This window comes from Pygoscelis adeliae, unplaced genomic scaffold, assembly GCF_000699105.1.
Source record: "Pygoscelis adeliae isolate BGI_AS28 unplaced genomic scaffold, ASM69910v1 Scaffold122, whole genome shotgun sequence".
Lineage (NCBI taxonomy): Eukaryota > Metazoa > Chordata > Aves > Sphenisciformes > Spheniscidae > Pygoscelis > Pygoscelis adeliae.
In genome coordinates this window covers 3,246,796-3,266,829 of record NW_008824358.1, presented here as the reverse complement: position 1 = coordinate 3,266,829, position 20,034 = coordinate 3,246,796, and the positions used below count along the sequence as shown (strand labels likewise).

Here is a 20,034-nt window from a genome sequence, read left to right as displayed (position 1 = left end):
GCTTAGACAAAAATTGAGAAAGCAAAAGTTAACATGAGCAAAGAGAACAGTGGTGAAGGGAAAAAGCAATACAAAACTTGCAGTTTAATATCTCAATAAATAAGGAAAGAGAGGGAAAAGAAAGGAGAAGAAATAGTCTAGATCTTTCTGTTCACAGGTGAAGGGAATTTTGGACATCTGAAAGGACTCTGTAGGAAGCTTTTTAAGCGAGGATAATCACGTTTTCAAATGAGGCCGGAGTTCATTGCAGCATCAACCTGAATGCTGAAACACAAATTCTTGGCTGCCTGCCAAGTGAAGAGCAAAACAAAATATCTCTTTACACATGTTATTTCCACAAGTTGACAGTGTCCTCATTAAGGAAAGCACACCACTTTTTCCTCTTGTGGTCCAAATAGCATCAAAAAAAAAAAAAAAAAAACAAAAAAAAACTTTCCCTCCCTGAAAGGCATGATCATTTTTCACTAACCAACACCAGCAAAATAGTTTTAGGAATCACTATTCGAAGACTTGAAGACTCTTCTGTTCAGTCTCGTTATTTTTAGCTTCAATAGATTTCATACTCTTCGGTACCTCAGACCGCAAAGAATTTGATTCTATATTAAGAGCCAGGAATAGCTAAATTAAAAGTGTATCTCTGAGGGATATTATGAAGTTGAGTCACTGAGACATTGCACATATCTGGACAATACACATACTCAGTCACCACAAACCCTCAACCCTAGAGAAGACAGTCGAGTAAACTAAATTTAAGAAGACATACAAATACCTACAGTTAGAAAACAGATTTCTCTGTCTTAGCTTTCTGCTGCTTTCAAGTGCAAATTGTGAAATCCAGTGTTTTCCTAGACAGAAGATGCTTTAGTTTGTCCTACCGCGGAAAAATTTGCAACCATGCAGATAAAGGTGGGAAGCTACAGTTGCAAAATATTTGCTAAAAAATCCTGACAGTACTTCCAAACAAAAGGGAAGAGCTAGGACTAACTGACAGCTCTTTTTAAAAAAAAGATACCTCCCGCAAACCCACCTTATCAAGATACAGAAGGAGAAATCCCAAAGGCTGACAGTTCCAAATGCATCTGGAAAAGTCAAAACGCATAATGGGGATGACCAGACAACGCAAAACATCTTCCTTTGATAAATCTGCAGAGGCTACAAAGGTACAAAATAAATTTTAGACTTCCTTTCTCCACTAAGGAAAGAAAATAGGAATGAAAAGCTTTCCTTTTGCTCCTCATTCAATCACTGCCAACTCCGTAAGTGCCTTCTCATCCAAAAATTTCTCATGAACAGAGTCTCTAATGAGAGGGAAGCTTTGTAGTGAACAAACTGTAGAAGTGAGACATTTTCCCCATCCTTCTGCACCAGCTTTTTATGATTATTTGGCTGGAAGAAATCAGTGATTTCAAAAGATATCTGAAGATGAGCAGCAATACTCGATACCGATTTGTACCCAACTTTTCAGGTAAAACACCAGAATGACTGGAATTCAGATTAAAAAAAAAAAAAAAAAATCGCATAATACAAAAGTGGAAAGAAGCTCTTCTGTTCATGCTGCATTCCTTTCAAATGACAGGCTGTTTACAGATGCCCTTGCCAAGAAAGTAATACCCTAAATGAGAATTTGACAATTTCCTTCAGCTTTAAAATAACTCTGATGTTCTTGCATAGTACATCTGCTCTTCTGCAGGGAAATTTAAGCATCCTTCTCTTTTTCCCCTGTCGATAACTTTCCCTTTTTACATTTGACACAGAAAATCAAACAGCTTTTTATTAGGTTTAACCGGCAGAATAACTTCTTGTTAATGTTCCTTAACTAGTTACTGCTAGTTAAAAACTATTTCATTCACAATGTGTTTCAGAAGATAAACTAACCAAGAAACACCTCAGTTTCAGGTTTTCAACATGAAGGAAGGAGGAGAAGTAGATGAAATTGAGGTTTGGCAGCCCCAGTGCAACAATACAAGTTAAACTGGCAGTACAATATTGAAAATACCCCAGCCAACCAAGCCACCTCACACACTCAACGTGTTATGCTCCTGTAGTATTTACTTCTACTGCTGCAGAACTAGAGGCTTTGGAAAAAACCCAACACCTCTCCCGGGCACAAAATATATAAATAATAATTATATGTAAGTATATATTGTATTAATATTGTATTAAAGTAATAAATGCGTGATTACATTTACTACAATAATGCAAATTTTTTGAAATGTATATGTGCTTAATGACATTACATCCAGGTTTCATCGTAGTAAGATATTTGTGTCATACTTGACGAGAATTCTTTAATTTTTTTCTGACGCTATGTATCAAAATTTACTTTGAAGTAAATGGATAGCACGGATTCATGTTCACCTATTGATTTAGTGACAAAGGACAAGAAAAAGTTGATCACGAGTGGTTATGTGTTTTGTATTCTCAAGGTATTTTCACCTCTTTATGGAAGCAAAACTGCCCTAGATTCTGAGTCTTTATTTTTAAAATATCAACCTATTACCATAATTTTCACTTCAAATATTCAAGTTGTTATTTACATGAAATCCACAGTACTGTGGTCTTGACTGCTGCCAGACTTCAATAAACAGGTGTTAAAATAAAGCCATCTCTAATAAAACTACCCAGACAAAAAAGCAAGCCAACTGCTGCTGGAACAGACTTCTCATTAACGAGCAAAAGATAGTGGAGAGTGTGTGTCTGCAGTGAGACAGATACGCACATGGATACAACCCCCCAGGATAAACGTAAAGGGTATATCGCAAGTAAAATCTTAGATTTTACATTCTTTGCCTATTATTTTGAAAGAACAGTTTTTAGGCATACTTTTGTCTAAATTCTAGACAGTTGTAACATTAAGTTTAGAGTTACTACAAAAATCAACGCATTTCCTCACTGGAATACAATCCCACGCATGAATCTTCTCGAAGATTTATGGGAGTCTCCTTTAGAACTGTTAAACACACCTGAATTATACAAATAAGGACTTTGAAGAAAATCAATAAATAGTTCTAAAAGCAGAGCCTCACAGACTCAGTGGAAAACAATAACAAGGCTGGGAGCCAGTGACAGCAAGACAAGTCTTAGTTAATAATCAGGAGAAATGAGAAGACGGCAAAAATACTACTTGGATATGAATTAGCTGGTTCTCATTTATACATCACAGTGGAGATAATGGCCCGCTATAGGTATTTATTATTTCAGTATCTACATTTTTCTAAATGTTACCTTGACTCTATCTTTTAAGACAGTAAAAAAATCCAGAAACATTTAGAAATATTTTTAAAGTTACCATTTAAAACCACTTATTAAACCCCTGATTAGAATACTTCTAATAAACGCCTTGGATTATCACTAGTCCCCACTGTGTACAATCCATAACAACAATACAGAAGAACTACAATCATATAGCGCACTTAAAAGTACTCATAATAATGTTCCTACTTACGTTTCTGTGTCTGAAACTAGTGACTCATTATTACACACATCATTGAAGGTATGAAGTTGGTTCTATAGTTAGGAAAAGGAAGAAAAAAAAATGAAATTTTATCTGAATATTTTGTGAGGCAGTTTTCTTATATTTAAAAATAGTGACAGTAAACACATTTTTCTAGTACTTTCAATCTTTTTAAATAAATCGCTTTGACAAATATTTGAACAGGCATTCTAGTAGGCAAAAGGGATCAATTTTCTTTCTTAATCAACGTTTCTTTCACTAAAGCAATTAAATGATGTTACAAAACTCCACCCACTCCAGAAATCAAAACAAGGTGTATAGCAGTCACTTTGCACATAGGTTTTAATGAGAAATGAAACACATAGTCCGGAAACTGATGTTTTAGTACGAGTTTCCCCATTTTTGTAACGCTTACTACAACAGCAAAGACTTCTTTTGTCACATTATCAGTGTTGAAAGTCTACAAAATTGGAGAGTGAAGATTACATATTTTTATATGAAATGAAGCTTTCAAAGGTATCTGAACTGATAAATTCAAGACATCCCAGAGAAAAAAAAAGCCTGTTAAAGGTTTACATCTCTTTTCCACCCTTTCCGTCAGCATCAAATTCCCAGATACAGAGGTGGCTCTGTATCCAATTCTTTACATGTACATAATATTTTCAAATATTTAAAATTGTATAGTAAAACCTATTTGTCATCTTGTTTTCAAAAAAATTAAAGCCACAGTAATGTGAATTTTTGAAATTCAAATTAAACTTGTTGCATAACTTCATCAAGAATATTTACTCTTTTCTTTCTTGAAACAATTCTGGTGCATGCACTCTATAATTCGGGTGACAGCTGATCTCCTGCAGTCTTTACACAAACATTTATTTGTGTCTAATCTCAACAATTTTCATGGGAAAAAATGTTTTTGAAGGAACAAAATTGAAAATATGCATTAAAATTAGAGAGACATGACAGCCTGATTACACAATTATTATATACAGAAGTTATTAATAGATACTTTCAAATGAAACCTATTTAGGAGTGGAAAAACATGTGAGCAGAACTTCACAAAGAAATTGTTATGACCAATTAGAATTGGGTCAAATAAAGAAGTGAAAGTTGACTGGCTTTTCTGAAGACTTACCCCCCAGCCGAAAATGTTTTGAAAGGGATCAATGAATGAAAGGGTATTGAACTGTTACTATTATCGATTTTAAATTCACGGTCACATGTTGATCCAAGTTGCCCATACAAAATCCTTACCCAAAGGAATTCTGACAAAAGGTGTTCTTTTTCATATTGCAAAAATTGTTTGAAAATTCCAATAATTTCAACTGAAGTCCTAGAATTCTGACACAACAGCGCAATACAAAGTACACATGAGGTAGTGTTGCAGCACCTTATTCTTACTCACCTCCTAACATTTTTTTCACTTCGTGTTTCGTTACCATGAAATGCCAGAGGGAATAAATTACTTCTACCATTTTTTACCATATATGAAACATTGTAAGAAACTAAAGAAGCCTGTGCCCAGACACTCAATTAATGTAACACAAATGTGTTAGTTATGAAGTACAACACAGGTATAAAGTTCAGCAAAGAAAGCTGAGAACAAAAAGGCATCTCCCTAGCTAGTCTTGTCCCAAGACCCAGGCATCAAAGGTAATTAAACTTTCTACACAGAAAACCAATGCAAGAATAAATAATATGCACTGCTCAAGTTTTGCACTGAATTTGTTCAGGAAAAACCTAACAACATTGCATTTGCATTTTCACTAACGCACAGAACCAAGTAAAAAGGGGTTGAAAAAATGAAAAAGGATGGCCAGATCAGTTATGAGCATCCATTTTCACAGACTTAAGTCCATCTGTAACTGGAAGGACAGGAAAACCGAGAGTCCTGTTTGTGAGGGAATAGTAGAGAGAGAAGAGGGTATTTTGGAGCTGAACCACCTCAACAGATGACTAGGAGATGAAATCAAAGAGAAACAAGGTAACAACAAAAATAAAGCTTCAGGTATATCTTGGTTTATATTTTGCCGTTCTTTTCTGTAGCTATTTCCAACTTCATATTCCACCACTCAGGCTTCCACTTTGCTAAAATTAACTTTCATGCGTCTGTCTTCAACCTTGTTTTGTAAATAAGAACTTTAGTCAGATGATATGACACATTATGTATATGCTACTCTTCAAGGGAGGCAAGTCTGTATTTGGTGGTAAGCAAATATAATCCCTGTATGCCATACAGCATGTATTCTGTGAGTCTCAAGAGGTTCCATGAAACTTGAAAGGTTTAATTTTAGGACTGGTCATGTTAGCTGTCAGACAGGGGGGGGAAAAAAAAAAAAATCTCTTGGCAGACACAAATCAACACCTCCATGTTAGAAGACATTCATCTGTTTGGATTCACTGATATTTTTGGTCAAAGATTTCTGCCTCCACGATGAGAGCAAAAGTACATTTATCTTGCAAAAGGAACAATCAGGCAAGCCATAGAAATTATTTGACCACATCTATTTTAGTCTTAATCTTGCGAGTTGAAATTAGAATCTGCATGAGTCAATTTTCCATATAAATTTTCAGAAGAAACTTCTCTTTGAAATGAAGTATATATTGAAAAGTTCACACTTTAAAATATTTCGCACATAATTTTGCTAAAAGTTTTCTTTGAATCTTCACATCTATTTGCAAAATGAAATGAAGAATTGCTTCAAGGCTAAATGCTCAACTTTTGGCAAATGGAAGTCCAGGAAAGGAAAACGTTTTGCAGTTGCAGGCATCATAGTTCTAAAGTCTTGAATACAAAACAGGAAGCTGAAATTGTGTTGGTTGGGACGAACATTTCAATGAAATTACTTTGACAAATTCTAGCCATCAAAGACATGAATAGAAAAAAGAAACTTCAAGAAAGTAGTCATGAAAGTGCATCGGTAATAGAGAAATTTGTGTGAAAATACTAACGAAGCTGAACTATATTACATCTTTGTAAACACATCTTTGTTTGCAAAGAGGACAGAAAACTTCAGTAAAGAGGCAGTCAAAATTTCTGTTAATTTTGGTTCAGATCTCACATTCAAAGTTGCACAGACCTGGCAATTAAAATTGTTCCAGGCAAGGCATATAAAACTAATACAAAACTAAATAAACCAAAATGCTTCTCAAACTCAAAAGTCAAACAAGAAAAATGAAAAGATGCTTCTTCCAAAAACATCTTCGTAAGACCTTTAGAGATCGAAAGACAAAAGTGCCTATGATTTGAGTGAGAAAGAAGAATGAATTCTTAAGAGTTCCAGAGCAGTTTTAGAGACTATTCATATTAAAAAAGACTCAATAACTTATTAACAAACAATATTCTGTTTTTTTTACAAGCTAAAACCTATTTGGTTTAGTCTAAAAATACACGTCTTATTAAAAATCTCACTTTTACAGTCATATTTATCAATCATAACAGATCAGAACATGTTATAACTACTTAAAATTACACAATTTCACACTCCCTTAAGTGAACTACATGCCTGAAAAATAAACAAGCATGCGTTCTTATTTTCAGCCTTTCTTTTGGTAAGGATACACAAAAAGACATACATTAGTAGTTGAAGAAGGACAACTTGTACAAAACCAAAGGAAAGTACTTAGAGGAAGAAAAAATCTAATGTAACTGGAACTATGCAAACATTGGAAGTTTACTTTAAAATAAACAATACTTAAAATGAAGTCTTCCAAAACTGTGCAGAGTAAAAAAAAAAATATGCCCAGTTAATGGCCATATTTTAAAACGTATCTGCCAGATATTGTATCTGTAACTGTATAAATAATAAAGCACATGGCAATGAAAAATCAAAACAAAAATATATGCTATATTTTCACCTCAGACTTTATCAACTCTCTGAAGTTTTCTTATTACACAAAAAGAACCCTGAACATTCACTTTACGCTAATTAATTATGACAGAAGATTAGAATTCAGGCACTGAGTGTATTATATGTAGCATTTATGTAAAGTCATATAAATTACTTATGTATGTAAATTATATTTACAGTAATGAATACATGCTGTCACTGTTTCTTCCAAAAGTTAACTTTCTCTGTATCTTGCTTTAGCACCTCCACTGGATGAATTGCATTATGTTTTCATTCATACAAATGCAAAACTGAATGGACAATGCATTCAAATAAAATAAAAGCAGTTACCCTTAGAACAGCATTTGATTAATACTGAGTGGATGTAGTTCACAGACTACTTTTTTTTTTTTAACTTAGTAGGTCACATATCTACGTGAATTAAACATTTACTTTGCTTAAAAACCACTAATAATCTGACTGGAAATACTTACAGGTTACTTTAAGTTGCCATTTATTAAAACAATTGTAAGTACTTCTACATATAAATATAGTGAGAAGCAAAGTCAAATTTAAGTAAACTTGTCTTGCATTTACTGACAGTCAGCGATGAAGAGAGTCACTGAGTGATACTACGTAATCAGTTAGAATAGAGAAGGCCAAATGTGTTCAGAAAATACTACAAAGCTTAAGGAGAACACGTTGATTCATTCTAACACAGTTTGTTCCGGTTCACCATTTTGTGCATTAAGGCAAACATGACAATATGAGCTATAAATCTTAAATACAGGAGTGTCAGAAGAAACACAAAACCGAAAAGGCTCGGATGAATTAAAAAGTTCACTTTTGACCTTCTGTGCAACTGTCTCTCTATGGCTATAATATGCACGTAGGAAGCAATGGCAGACAAAGGATGCACAACGTATCTTGACTGGTGCAGTGTGGATCATTTCCATGGGAAAGACAAGGGTGGGGTTTTTTGATTTTAATCTATTTCTGTTTGACGCTATATATATTTACCTCTTCAATTCGGTCTTCTGCTAATTAATGCAGAAATGCTCTCTCTTGAGAAACAGACTACACTAAACAAACAGGAAAAAGAGGTATGCACAATACAAAGAAGCAGCTAATTACAGTAGAGTCAAGACACTGTAAAGGTAAAAATGAAAACAGATTGAAAGCCTTTGTAAACAACAAATATAGCCATGTCAAGGGACTTAATTTCAACATAACTGTCACAAAACATGGTTATCAGACAGTTTTGTTTAGCATAGTAAATTGTTCAGGAAACGTGTTACAGTTCCATACGCTGCAGAACACAGCCATCACTCAGACTTATCTCTCAGTGAACCCTATATTCACAGTCATTGCTATAATTTCCTAAGATTGCATATAAGAGGATTCTGCTGTTTTCACACATTAAAAAAGCCCCCCAAACAAGTCTGTAACTCATAAAATGCAAAAAGAAACATTTTTTCTAAATATTATTTATACTTTTAAAAAGTTCTTACTGTTATTTGACTCAGCCCAGCCAATCTCATTGTTAGAGTTGGAGACATAAAGTATTTAAACGCAAGATCAAGACTTTCTTTATCAAAACACAAGGCCGTATCCAATGGTTCTTTAACTGTGCTCCACATTAAATCTGCCATGTTCCGGGCTGCACTCTGTCGCAATTCCTGGTCTGACAGTTTACATAAATACCTAGAATAAATTACAAATGGAAGAAAAAAAAAAGGGTATGATTCAAACTAGAACATTCCTGGAACACCAACTTGATTATAGCAAATACATATTTCCAACAGCTGTAAGAGTACTAAGCCTTAAAATACCACTATCAAAAGTTGGCAACAATAAAAAAGCACGGAGGAAAAACAGAATTATGCATAATATTTTAAAAAGTAAACAGATTTCTTATTTTAAACCTCTTCAGATCTCTTTCATTCCACAAAATGACAGGAAACCCATGGAATTCTTTGGAAACGTAGGTTGGAAGCGTAAACCTCATATCCGTTTCATGGGAAGGTGCCCTCTCCAGAGCTGCATCATGCCTGTTTACTTTATTTAAAACTGAACTGTCACATTCCGCTTAACATATATAATCTACTTTAAAACTGAATTTCTGGAAACAGTGCCCATGGACCACAAACAGCACGCTCTGACAGTGAGAATCCTCTGAAGAAGAATATATCCCTGTTTGTGGCCTCAGTCACAGAACAGAAAAAAAATTATAATTATGCAATCACGTTCTGATACAATTAGAGTAAACGTGGTACATGCACATTTTTTCTGCCACAACCATATGCCATCTGTGCTTGTACAGCAGTACTCCCTGTGCCACAGTACAGCTTTCGCAACAGGTTAGTACAGGAACACGTGCCCAAGTTGTTTCTTCTATTGACAGTTATTATGATCTTTAAGGGCGCATGTGAAGCATCACCAAGGATCCTAGGAATCTTACAGAGAAACCAAAAACGCTAAAGAATTTTAAACAGCCAAGTTCTTCCTACTGCAGACATCTTATCTTTAATAAGGGGTCATCTAATGCACAATGAGTCACAATACAGGTATCTTCTGCAAATGGGAGGCAGAAGAAATAATCATTTATAAAAACTAACTTACAGAAGCTAGCGCAACCTTAAGTCTTACCTAAGCGACTACAAGATCAAGACGTACCAAGAAAATCTATAGTGAAATGCCTGTAAAGTTCACATATAAAACACTGACACAGTTGAGAATTTCTTCTAAACTGAATGCATAAGAGAAAAATGTTTAGAAACAAGCTTTCCTGAGCTTATTTTGAAGCAATTAAAGATTGCACAGTGAAAGGTACATGCATACAAGCTTAGCATAATTAATTTTTTCTGCTGTACTTCAGCATTTTGAAGTTTCAACTACATCCAAACTAGACTTAACTACACAGAAATGCATTAAAAATCCATTCGTTTGACAGCCTAAGTCTGGATCTATCCTTGGAGACGGGCCAAATAGATGCACGAATCTTTTAAAAAACACAAGAGATACTAAACTACACTTAACTAGATTTATGCACCATTCCTTTGCATTACATCATATAAACATCAGTAAATTTTTTTAAAAAGCAAAAACACAGGCCCTGATTCTTATTTAGATTGAGGCCCTTTTTCACACCTCTTGTGTAGAGGCCTTAAAATAAACACACTTAAATGATACTTAACATTGTCAAACATAGAAAAGACACTTCAGTGCAAATAATCATAGAGACTGTAGATCTGCGATAGAAATCACAGATACGTAACAGTAGGACAAAAGAAGGACCATTCAGGGCCAAGGCAATCAGATCCTTCACTTGTTATGCACTGTGAAATTTGTCTTCTCATGTGGAGCACTGGAAATCAAATCATGGCAAGAAGGTAATGCTATGATTTCTAAACAAAAGAAAAGAGCAACGAGAAGGGAATACTCAATTGAAAAAGTTCAGCAGCAAACCAGACCCGGTGACCTATCTTTAACTTACTGACAGGTGAGAGGAGTTACACTCTGATGAAAAAATGCAGTGGCCCATGCTACAAAACATAATAATCTCAATATGACTATCAGCAACCTCAGACCAGTTTTTATGTCCCCATTTTTATATGCAAACTATAATCAGCCCTGGCTCCCAAAGCTTTTCAGTGTTCATGACACATCAAGTCATACTCGATTGTTTTGTGAAGGATTTCTAAAGATCTCAAAGATGTTAAAATCAATTATATGAATTTTCTCATTCTACATAGGACAGATAAAGAGTGCTTGTATGCAACAGACAGGTGGGAATGGACACATCTACATACACAGAAACAAGGATGCTTTTCTGGCTTCGCTAGATTTCTCCAACAGGACTTTCACCTGAAATCTCCCTCACACTAGAAAGCTTGGTGAAGCAACTATACTAATCTAGTTTATGCAACAAAACGGTTTTTATTTTAATGCAACATTTTCAGTATAAACCTACTTTCATTCATAAAATTCACACTACAGCAACATTTTTAAGGTTCTTTCAGCGCATTCACTGTATTTAGTCCAAGCCTGAATCAGACTTGTGTCATGTTTTCTGTATTATAGTATCATTAAGAGACAGTGTTTTAAAAAAATCCCACTTTATAACAACTGAAACTACCGTGTAGGTGCACTTTCACAGCTACGGAAGTACTTCAACAGCATCATCTGTTTTGCCAAGGCCCTAAAGAAAGCTAGAGAAAGCTAGTTTTACTTGTTAACCTGCATCCTAGGTTTTTTTAACGCTAACTGGGTTATTCTAACCAGGCACAGTATAAATGTAGAAGATAGCATACTTGTCTTTACAAGTATAACTGCATCTACAATAGAAAGTTTACTGGCACTACTGCGCTGGTCATAAATCAAGTACGATCATATCTCTACTACCAGGATTAAAACTATAGAAACTCGCAGAGTAGGCCAAGCCTCATTTTTATTGTGGAAAGATACAGTGGCCTAAACCCATCTGTATCAGTAAACTGGGTCCATTTTATGCTTTTACCAGTAGAACGTTATTATTAACAAAACCGCAATCTTTAGCTAGCACTGGCAATTAACACACATCTTTCCTTAGGCTGACTAACTGTAAGTTTGCTGCATTGCCTTACATAAGAACAGTGATACTGGAGCAAGGCAAAAGGTCTATTTAGCCCAAAATAGCCACTCTAAAAGCGGATGAAAGATTTATCCCATATATAAAAAAATGGATGAACCTATCTACTACTGTGAATTCATTTATCTCCTTCTATTTACACTTTTGGCTTTCTCATTAATCTATGCCTGTTAGTTTCACAATTACGTTCGTGTGAAAAACAATCTCCTTTCATTTCTCTTAAGTCTGCAACCTGACAATTGTATTGCACGTTCTCCACTTCTTGTTTTTGAAAAACTGTGAATTATCATTCCCTATTTGTCTTCATATCACTCGTATAACAGACATCTCCCTGTCAAAAAAAATCCTAGGCTATGTTTCTCCTCCTATTAACGTAATTTTTTATCTCCTACCTTCTTCGTCACCCTTCCCATCACCTAGGTGGTTCTGTTACTACCTCTGTGAGATGGAACGATTAGAACTGTATATAGTATATAAATGTGACTACGTGACTGATTCATATAATGGCTTAATAATAGCTTCCATCCTGTCCTTGATTATTTTTTGTAATTCCTAAATTTTTATCTTTTTGATTCTGATGAGCATTAAGTCTTAAAGGAATATATGAACGATACTTCAGGATCTGCGTAATCTAGTAAATCTGACATTTTTGCCTAAATGAGAGTTTTGGAAAGAAACATACCTCTTTTTATACATATACAGAAAGGATAGTCTATATATGTATAGGACCTGTCCTGCCAGCCTGGCATACTTAAAATAATGAGTAAATACATATTATCGACATACTAGCAACACATATACATATACATTAATTAAAAAAAAAAAAAACAAAACCGTTTTAGTCTAATGAAACTATTTAAATTTGCTGTATTTGGGGATAGAGAGAGTTCAGTTTTAAACGTACAGTTCCATGTTAATGTAACGCTTACAATCACATCTTACAATTCAGGACTTCAGCTACTCAGCTGTGAAATAATCTTTTTTCCCTTAATATGACTCCAGTGGACCACAGCTGCAACAGGGATATCAAGCAGAATGAGTCAGTGCCCCTCAGTGATATGAAGAATTCACTTAAGTGCCTGGCTATTGTCTCCTGGCTTGCCTATTCTTTGTACCTACAGCATAAATTTTCAGATTTTTGGAGGAGTGAAATAATTTTTGCAATTGAAAACTTCAAGGTTTATTACAAGAGTTTTTCATGACTTTTTAGTAGCAAGGAGTGGTCTCGGGCACTCCCATAAAACCCAAATTCTGAAGAAAAATATTTTTAAGCAGAAGAGTAATTTGAATTCTTGCAGCTGCGTTCTCTCTCACTGTATTCCACAGGAAGCACCGTGGAGCAACAATTCTGTTTGGAGCTTCCACTTCCTCTGCATATACCAGTGCCATGCTTGCGCCCTGCGCCGAAACTACATGGCTAACACAGGAGCAACTGCCACTTGCAATTTCCTCTCAACGTGCTTGAGCACAGAATGTTCTGTTCCTCCCTAACTGGGGCAGAGACACGAATCCTTCGTAAAAAAGCTCTCAAGATCCATCATGAAGAAGGAGAGAGGAAAAAGGGAGGGGAGGAGAAAGGGTTAGAACTAAATTTGATATTGGTCAGCGCTAATGCTACACATAGCTCTCAGGTTTTACCAGAGGAATGTTAAGTAGGTGATACCAACTGTGATGTCAAAGAAAGAATTTTAGGTCTTTTCCTAAGTACTATCCAGCATTTTTTGGTGGTTTTATATATTTTGAGGCACTTACAATATCAGACATACAACTTTATCTCTTCTCAAAAAACTGGACTTCATTGCTAGCCTTTTTCTTTCTAAAGGACAGAACTATCCATGACACTTTCAATCAACAATCTTGCCACTGAAAAAACATTGTCCTCAGAACACCGCTGTGTATAGCTACTGCTCTCTTGAGGCATTCAATATCTGGAACCATGTAGAGCATGGCTCGTCTCTCACCTTGAGGTGGAAGTCAGCTGGAACCAATGTCTTTTATAAAGAGACATCATCAACAACTTGCCCTCATTTATAATTGCAATAAGCTATGACTTAATTTTCTTGAGTCACTTCGTCAATAAGTCTTTTTTTCATGAGAATTTTGCAATTTGAAATGCAGAATTCTAAGGTATAAGGATCAATGAAAGCTTCCTTCTGAGGAGGTCAAAACCACTTTACTTCCTTATTGAAAGGTGTAATTTTTAATTCATGTCCTTTCTTTCTTTCTTTCTTTCCTAAACTGCTTAAAAACATAGGCCCTTCAGAGGCAAGATATGAACGCTAGTGCTCCACTCCTCAAGCAGAAAATAACATTTATTAGTCTTTTTTTAGTAGCAGCAATAATAACAGGATTGTGTCCGTGATCTTTGCAAACTCCAGCAGTGGTCTCCTCCACACAAATACACGCTTTGCTATTCATTTCATCCACTCTCAGTAGAAATAACCACAGAACAGGAACATAAAGGTTAACCTCATCTGATAAAAGATGCTGCTAAGATGCCAGTCAAGTGATCTCTCTCTCTGCTTATGCTGATCAGCACTCCAAAATGCAGTTCTTGCAAGGAATCCGCATGAGCAGCAATTTGGAGCAACAGTCAGTTAGAGCCCCAAGAGCTCACTCTAGACTAAAACCCTCTCCAAGCCCTCTTTCTTACTTTGCATAGCCGCAGAAGCTTATTGCAGGATTTGTTTCAAAGGTGCTGTGCTGCTGTGCCCAGGATTATGTTCGCTTTTTTTTTTTTTTAAGCTAAAGAAAAAAGGAGATGGAGACCTAGAGACCTAAGCTGCTAAGACAAGATCTGTAAGCTTGACAACTACATGGGGTGAGCTGCATACATCAAGAAAGTCATCTTTTACCGAAGGCATCTGTGTTAACTTCTGTCCCATATAAAGGTATAGCACTAGAGATCATTTTTGTTATACGTCCTCCAAGCTTCACGTCCCACTCTGTAAGTGCATCTTCACAAACAAAGCTTTGGATTTTGTAATGTTGAGAAATCCCAAATCTCCCATCAGGATTCAGTTGTGAAAAATGGAAACTGGGAGAACATCCCCTTTCTTCTCTAAACTGCTAGTGTTTTCCGTAGATGTATCCTGTATCAATATTACCGTTCTGATTGACGTGAACGTATTCTAAATGCTAAGAACAGACATCAAGGGCATTATTTATGGCAAGAAGCTGCTGACAAATCCCATTTTAAATCAGATGCAAATATTCTATGGGTAAAGTAAAGAGGAAGAGAGGAGGAGAACACAGGGAAAAAATCTTCTATTCATTCCAGTGACCCTAATTACACCTGCAGTCATAAAATAGAAAATGCTTTAAGAATTACAGGACAACAAGCAAGTGAGGATTAACACAGACTGCAGGCTGTGTTATTCTGTCTCACTCAAGTTCCTTCTTATCAGCCTATCTCTAATTGTTGATCCTTCAATGCTCTTTTTAATTTCCATACATTGCAAGAAAATAGGTAAGGCTCATTGACCAAATTCCCAGGTACACGAACAACCATTAATGGAATATGTATGGAGACAAGAACTTGAAGATCCTCTGCCTGTCCTTCCTAGATTAATAATTACCTTTGTAAGATTTCAAAGATAACACATCAGCATTAAAGGAGCGCACATGGCTGGACTGTAACTCAAGAGTGGTATGTTTTAATAAAAGATCAGAATACTCTTCTCCCTGCTGATATAATTCTGGTAGAGACCACGTTATAGCACGATAGATTGATAGCCAAGCCAGTACTTAAATTTTTACAGTCAAAATTCTTTACAATTAAAACCAGAACATTTTTAAATATGAAACATATTTCTGAGCCTCATTGTTCTGTGCACTTTTTCGTTGCCAATGTAATTATTTTTGTTAAGAGTGTGATTTTGTAGTGTTATAGTTAAGACAATATAATCTGTAAAGGCACATTTATTGCTATCAGGGAAGTAAGCTATGACCAGTATAAGCACATTTCTAATATTACAGTTATAGGAAATCCAGAGCCTTGGAGGAGCTGTGGGCCCATGCAAGAGCAGCGGCCTTTTAGGTTGTCTGCACCAGAAAAGTTTAATGTTGGGCCACTGGAAGGAGAATTAGCTGTGACCACACCCCTCCACCTCCAGGCAGATACACATACACAAGACAATTTCATCAGCAGCTCATTGGATTGTTCCTATTGTCCTGAGAAAGTCAATAAAAATAAATGGCTTGTATGATTAAATATCTTTACAAATACTTCAATTTTAAAGTGGTTTTCAAGATAGGCAGCTTGATATAAAGAAAATCTTTGGGACTGGATATATTTAGATACATAAAAGTGCAAGTAGACTTTTGATCACACTTCAGTTCCTGCCAGCTGGAAATACAGAACATCAAAATGTGAAGCAGTGTTAAAACTCAGTGAAACTCGGTATATGAAATCTCAATGACTACATATCACTCCTCTACTTACATCATCTCGTTGCAAATTTTATGTAAAGTTTTGTGAAGATACTGCAGTAAGTGAAACTGTATTACAATTGAACCTGACACAACACGTCAGAATGGGGCTGGATGTCACGCTAAAAATGCTACTACCGAGATTGATCTGATTGATACTGCAATCAGATAGATGTAAGGAGTGCCCAAACTAACTCTAAACATTACCTTCACTCTCCTTGTTGAAATGATACAGTCAGAGCAACAACTTGAACAATTAAAAGTGAATCACCTGAAATTATAAATAGGTGCTGTCAAAAAGTCCCACAAGAAAAATTCTTAAATTAAAAATTTACCTGATAACATAAGTCCTAAAGGGTATAATGTGCTGCATGACAGCAGGGATGTGTAGCCATATTCTGATCTATAATGCAAAAACATAAATAGATAAGAATTTCATTAATGACATTTAATGAGAATGGTAAAAAATGAAATATTGCTGGTACATTTGCACATGCAACCCCACGTTAAAAAAAGGCTTTGCTGTTTTTCATTCAACTTTAATTCTTTCAACTTCTTAATTTTCAAAGCTGCTATCTGAGGAATGTTTCTGTGACTTATAAACAGGAGTTGCATCTTTTCTTCTCGTCAATTGGAAAATATAAGCTTTGTATAAATAGTATCATACTACCCAGATGTCTCATTTCTGAATTTTCTGTACTTTCTTCAGTAGGAAAAACTGCTACTCAGCCTTGTGGGGTTTCTTTTTCCTTTTTCTTTTAAAGTCTACAAGAAAATGATTCCATTCTTTCTGTTCCTTGCAAATCTCTCCTAAATGAAGTAAAATTATTTGACTTGTGTTGATGTTTTGCTTCTTAGACCTTATATATCCTATAAAATAAAATTATATTTTATAACCAGTGATTAAGCTCAGGTTTTTTACTACCATATCTGCATTCCCGTATTTACCATTCTGCCTTTACCACCTTTGCAAAACTGTATGCAGGAAGAAAATGTATGCAGAGGAAAAAAAGCCCTGAAACAGCTATTTAACACCGCTGTGAGGAAAAGAGGACCAACCAAACTACTTACACAGGCCAAGTTAGAAGTTCCATCTGCATTTCAAAAAGGAATGCTGAGCCTGTTAAACCTGTTACAGAAAGACAACTACGTGCCAGGTAAGGGATCTAGCATAGATCCAACATTAGCAGCTGTTACTACTACTCACATAATTTTAATCACGTGCGCACACAAATCTTGTGAATAGCTAACACCATCAGTCACTCAAAGCTGTCATGTCAATTTACAACTCCATGTTTGCTCCTAAAAGAATGTTTAATCTTTGCAACTGATGCAATAAATTCTGGCTAAGGACTAAATTCTCACCAGGATTTTGGAAAATTCTGTATGCAAAAAAATCTAAACTCTCCTTCTTGCCAGGAGAGAAAAATATTGGGCTGTAGTAAAACTGTATCACCAGCATTTATTGTAAACATTTCTGGAATTAGCCAAATAACTTTGAGTCAGTTCTGAAAAAGAGACTTACTTTTTACAATGCAGCTAACACTACACAGTAACAATACTAACCCACTTTGCAAGACAAACCAGCCAAATCTTCACATTGCAAAAAAGACCACATTTGGAATAAGCTTCTGATCCTACTGGCAGTCTCAAGAAGAAAAAAATGCTACCATCCCAAAGATAGAAAGGGTAACTAGAAGATGTTTGTTCTAGAAACAGGAATTAAATAACGTTTTGACAAGGAATTGCAAGGATGACAAAGATACTACCGTATTTACACAATTTGATTTTTAACACAACAACGTGCTCTTTTTCAAGTACCAAACACAAAAGCAAATACATTTCTTTGTGAAATAAAAGTAGGAAATGTTTTTATAATTTTGTTTTTATAACTTTCATTGTTCATAGTAATTTTCACTCTGTATTAAGTCAAACTTCTAAAGCCATTTCATTCATCTGTACATTTGCATTACCTACAACCTTCATCCTCAGAATTGAATTAATGGATAATTTCACACGTTGTAAATGAAAATGTAACTTTCATCATGAACTCAAATATAAATATACTAAATTATTTAAATAAAATCACATAAAATAACATATAGAAACGACATAAAAATAACATATATAAAATTACATTAAAAATACACAACTTTCCTCATACTTTCTTTTTGCCTCCACCCGGTTTTAATACAAAGTATTTACTGCATCTGTTCTATTCTCAAGCTTCAGAGGTTTTTGGGTTTTTTTTATTATTTGCTCTTTATCCTCAGTAATTAATTTCTAAAAGGCAGTGCGTCTCTCAACAGTTCTTACTTCTGACTGAAGTTTTGAAGTTTCATACAGTAAAATTAAACCAACATTTTGGACACCATCAGCATTCTTTCAATTAATTCATGTCCGCCAAGAGGGCAGTTATTCCCCCACAACACTGAAATGATACAGAATGAAGTAGTGACAGGCTTTTTCAGTGAGGTTTAAATCCTCCACAGAACAAGCTGTAGGTCATGGATTTCTCTGCGTCTGTTAGCTTCGTAAGGAGACCAACGCAACATCAGGTAGTTAAACCGAGCAAATGCCACGGAATGTGAAATGTGGGAAGAAAGGAAGAACCAAATATCTAAGACAGCAAAGAAATATCCTAAGAAGGAACAGTCAGTCCCACCACAATACAGGTTGCTAAGAAAGCATCTTGCAGAGCTGTGAGCTGGAGAAAAAATAAGAGTGCCAACTCTCTCTAAGAAGTAAATTGCATTATATTACATTTGCTGGCTTTATTATTACAAACTTAAGCTTGTCTGACAAAGACATTTACTGAAACGAGATTTGCTGGATAAAAAAAAATCAAGGAAGCATCTTTTCAATAATTTAAACGTCCTCTATATAAAGGAGACACCAGTAATCATAAACAAGTGGCTCAGTTCCCCACAGACTTTACTAATCCGTGGTAATGGTCTTCTCTTACGTGTACCTGTACAGTGCACTTAATGAGATACTCGCCTTCCTTTGTGGAAGAAACAGAGCAAATGCTTTCCAGACCACTATGCAGCCTCGTCTGCTAAAAGTTGAATGCTACTGGTTGTTAGCAAATGAGTTCTCTGACTTCGGTTTACTATTTCCAACTTCACCTATTCTACTTCCTGGACCTTACTACTAAGCCCAACTTTTTAAACGAGAAATTGATTGGTTCATCCACACTACAATCTTTCTGAAAATATTTTTGAAACATTTAAGGTAGTAGCTAAACAACTCATTCATCTCACAGACTTTAAAATAAATTCCAGCATGGGAATTTCTAGGAGTCTTTATAATAATGGCTACTTAACTGCCATTCTTGACAGTTGGTATGACTGTGAAAACGTATTTAAGAGTTACTATACACTATGGTTCTGGCTTTACACGTTGTGAACCAGTTAACAGTTGACATTGCGGAGCTGTTCACTGAGCTATTATCGACAGGGTCATTCATAAATCTCACACGATCTATAAATCCCATAAACTCAAATGCATTGGGATAAAACAAAGTGAAATTAGCAGACTTATTGCTGAGATCACCAGTATTTTGTTCACAAAAAAATATAGTTTTGTGAATGCTTCTTTTTGTTTCATTGGAGTTTGGTATATCACTTCACAGACTATCAGAAACGTCTATTAAATTATTTATATTTACCTAAGTTATATGAATTATA

General features: G+C 35.3%; 1 protein-coding gene across 1 annotated transcript in view; it reads right to left on the bottom strand.

Annotated features, from left to right (window-relative positions):
* USP34 (ubiquitin specific peptidase 34) overlaps positions 1 to 20,034 on the bottom strand; it is a 146,602-nt gene that overhangs the window by 88,533 nt on the left and 38,035 nt on the right. Inside the window, 3 exon segments of the mRNA XM_009319630.1 lie at positions 3,446 to 3,507; positions 8,796 to 8,988; positions 16,681 to 16,748. Coding sequence (XP_009317905.1) covers positions 3,446 to 3,507; positions 8,796 to 8,988; positions 16,681 to 16,748 — 323 coding nt within the window.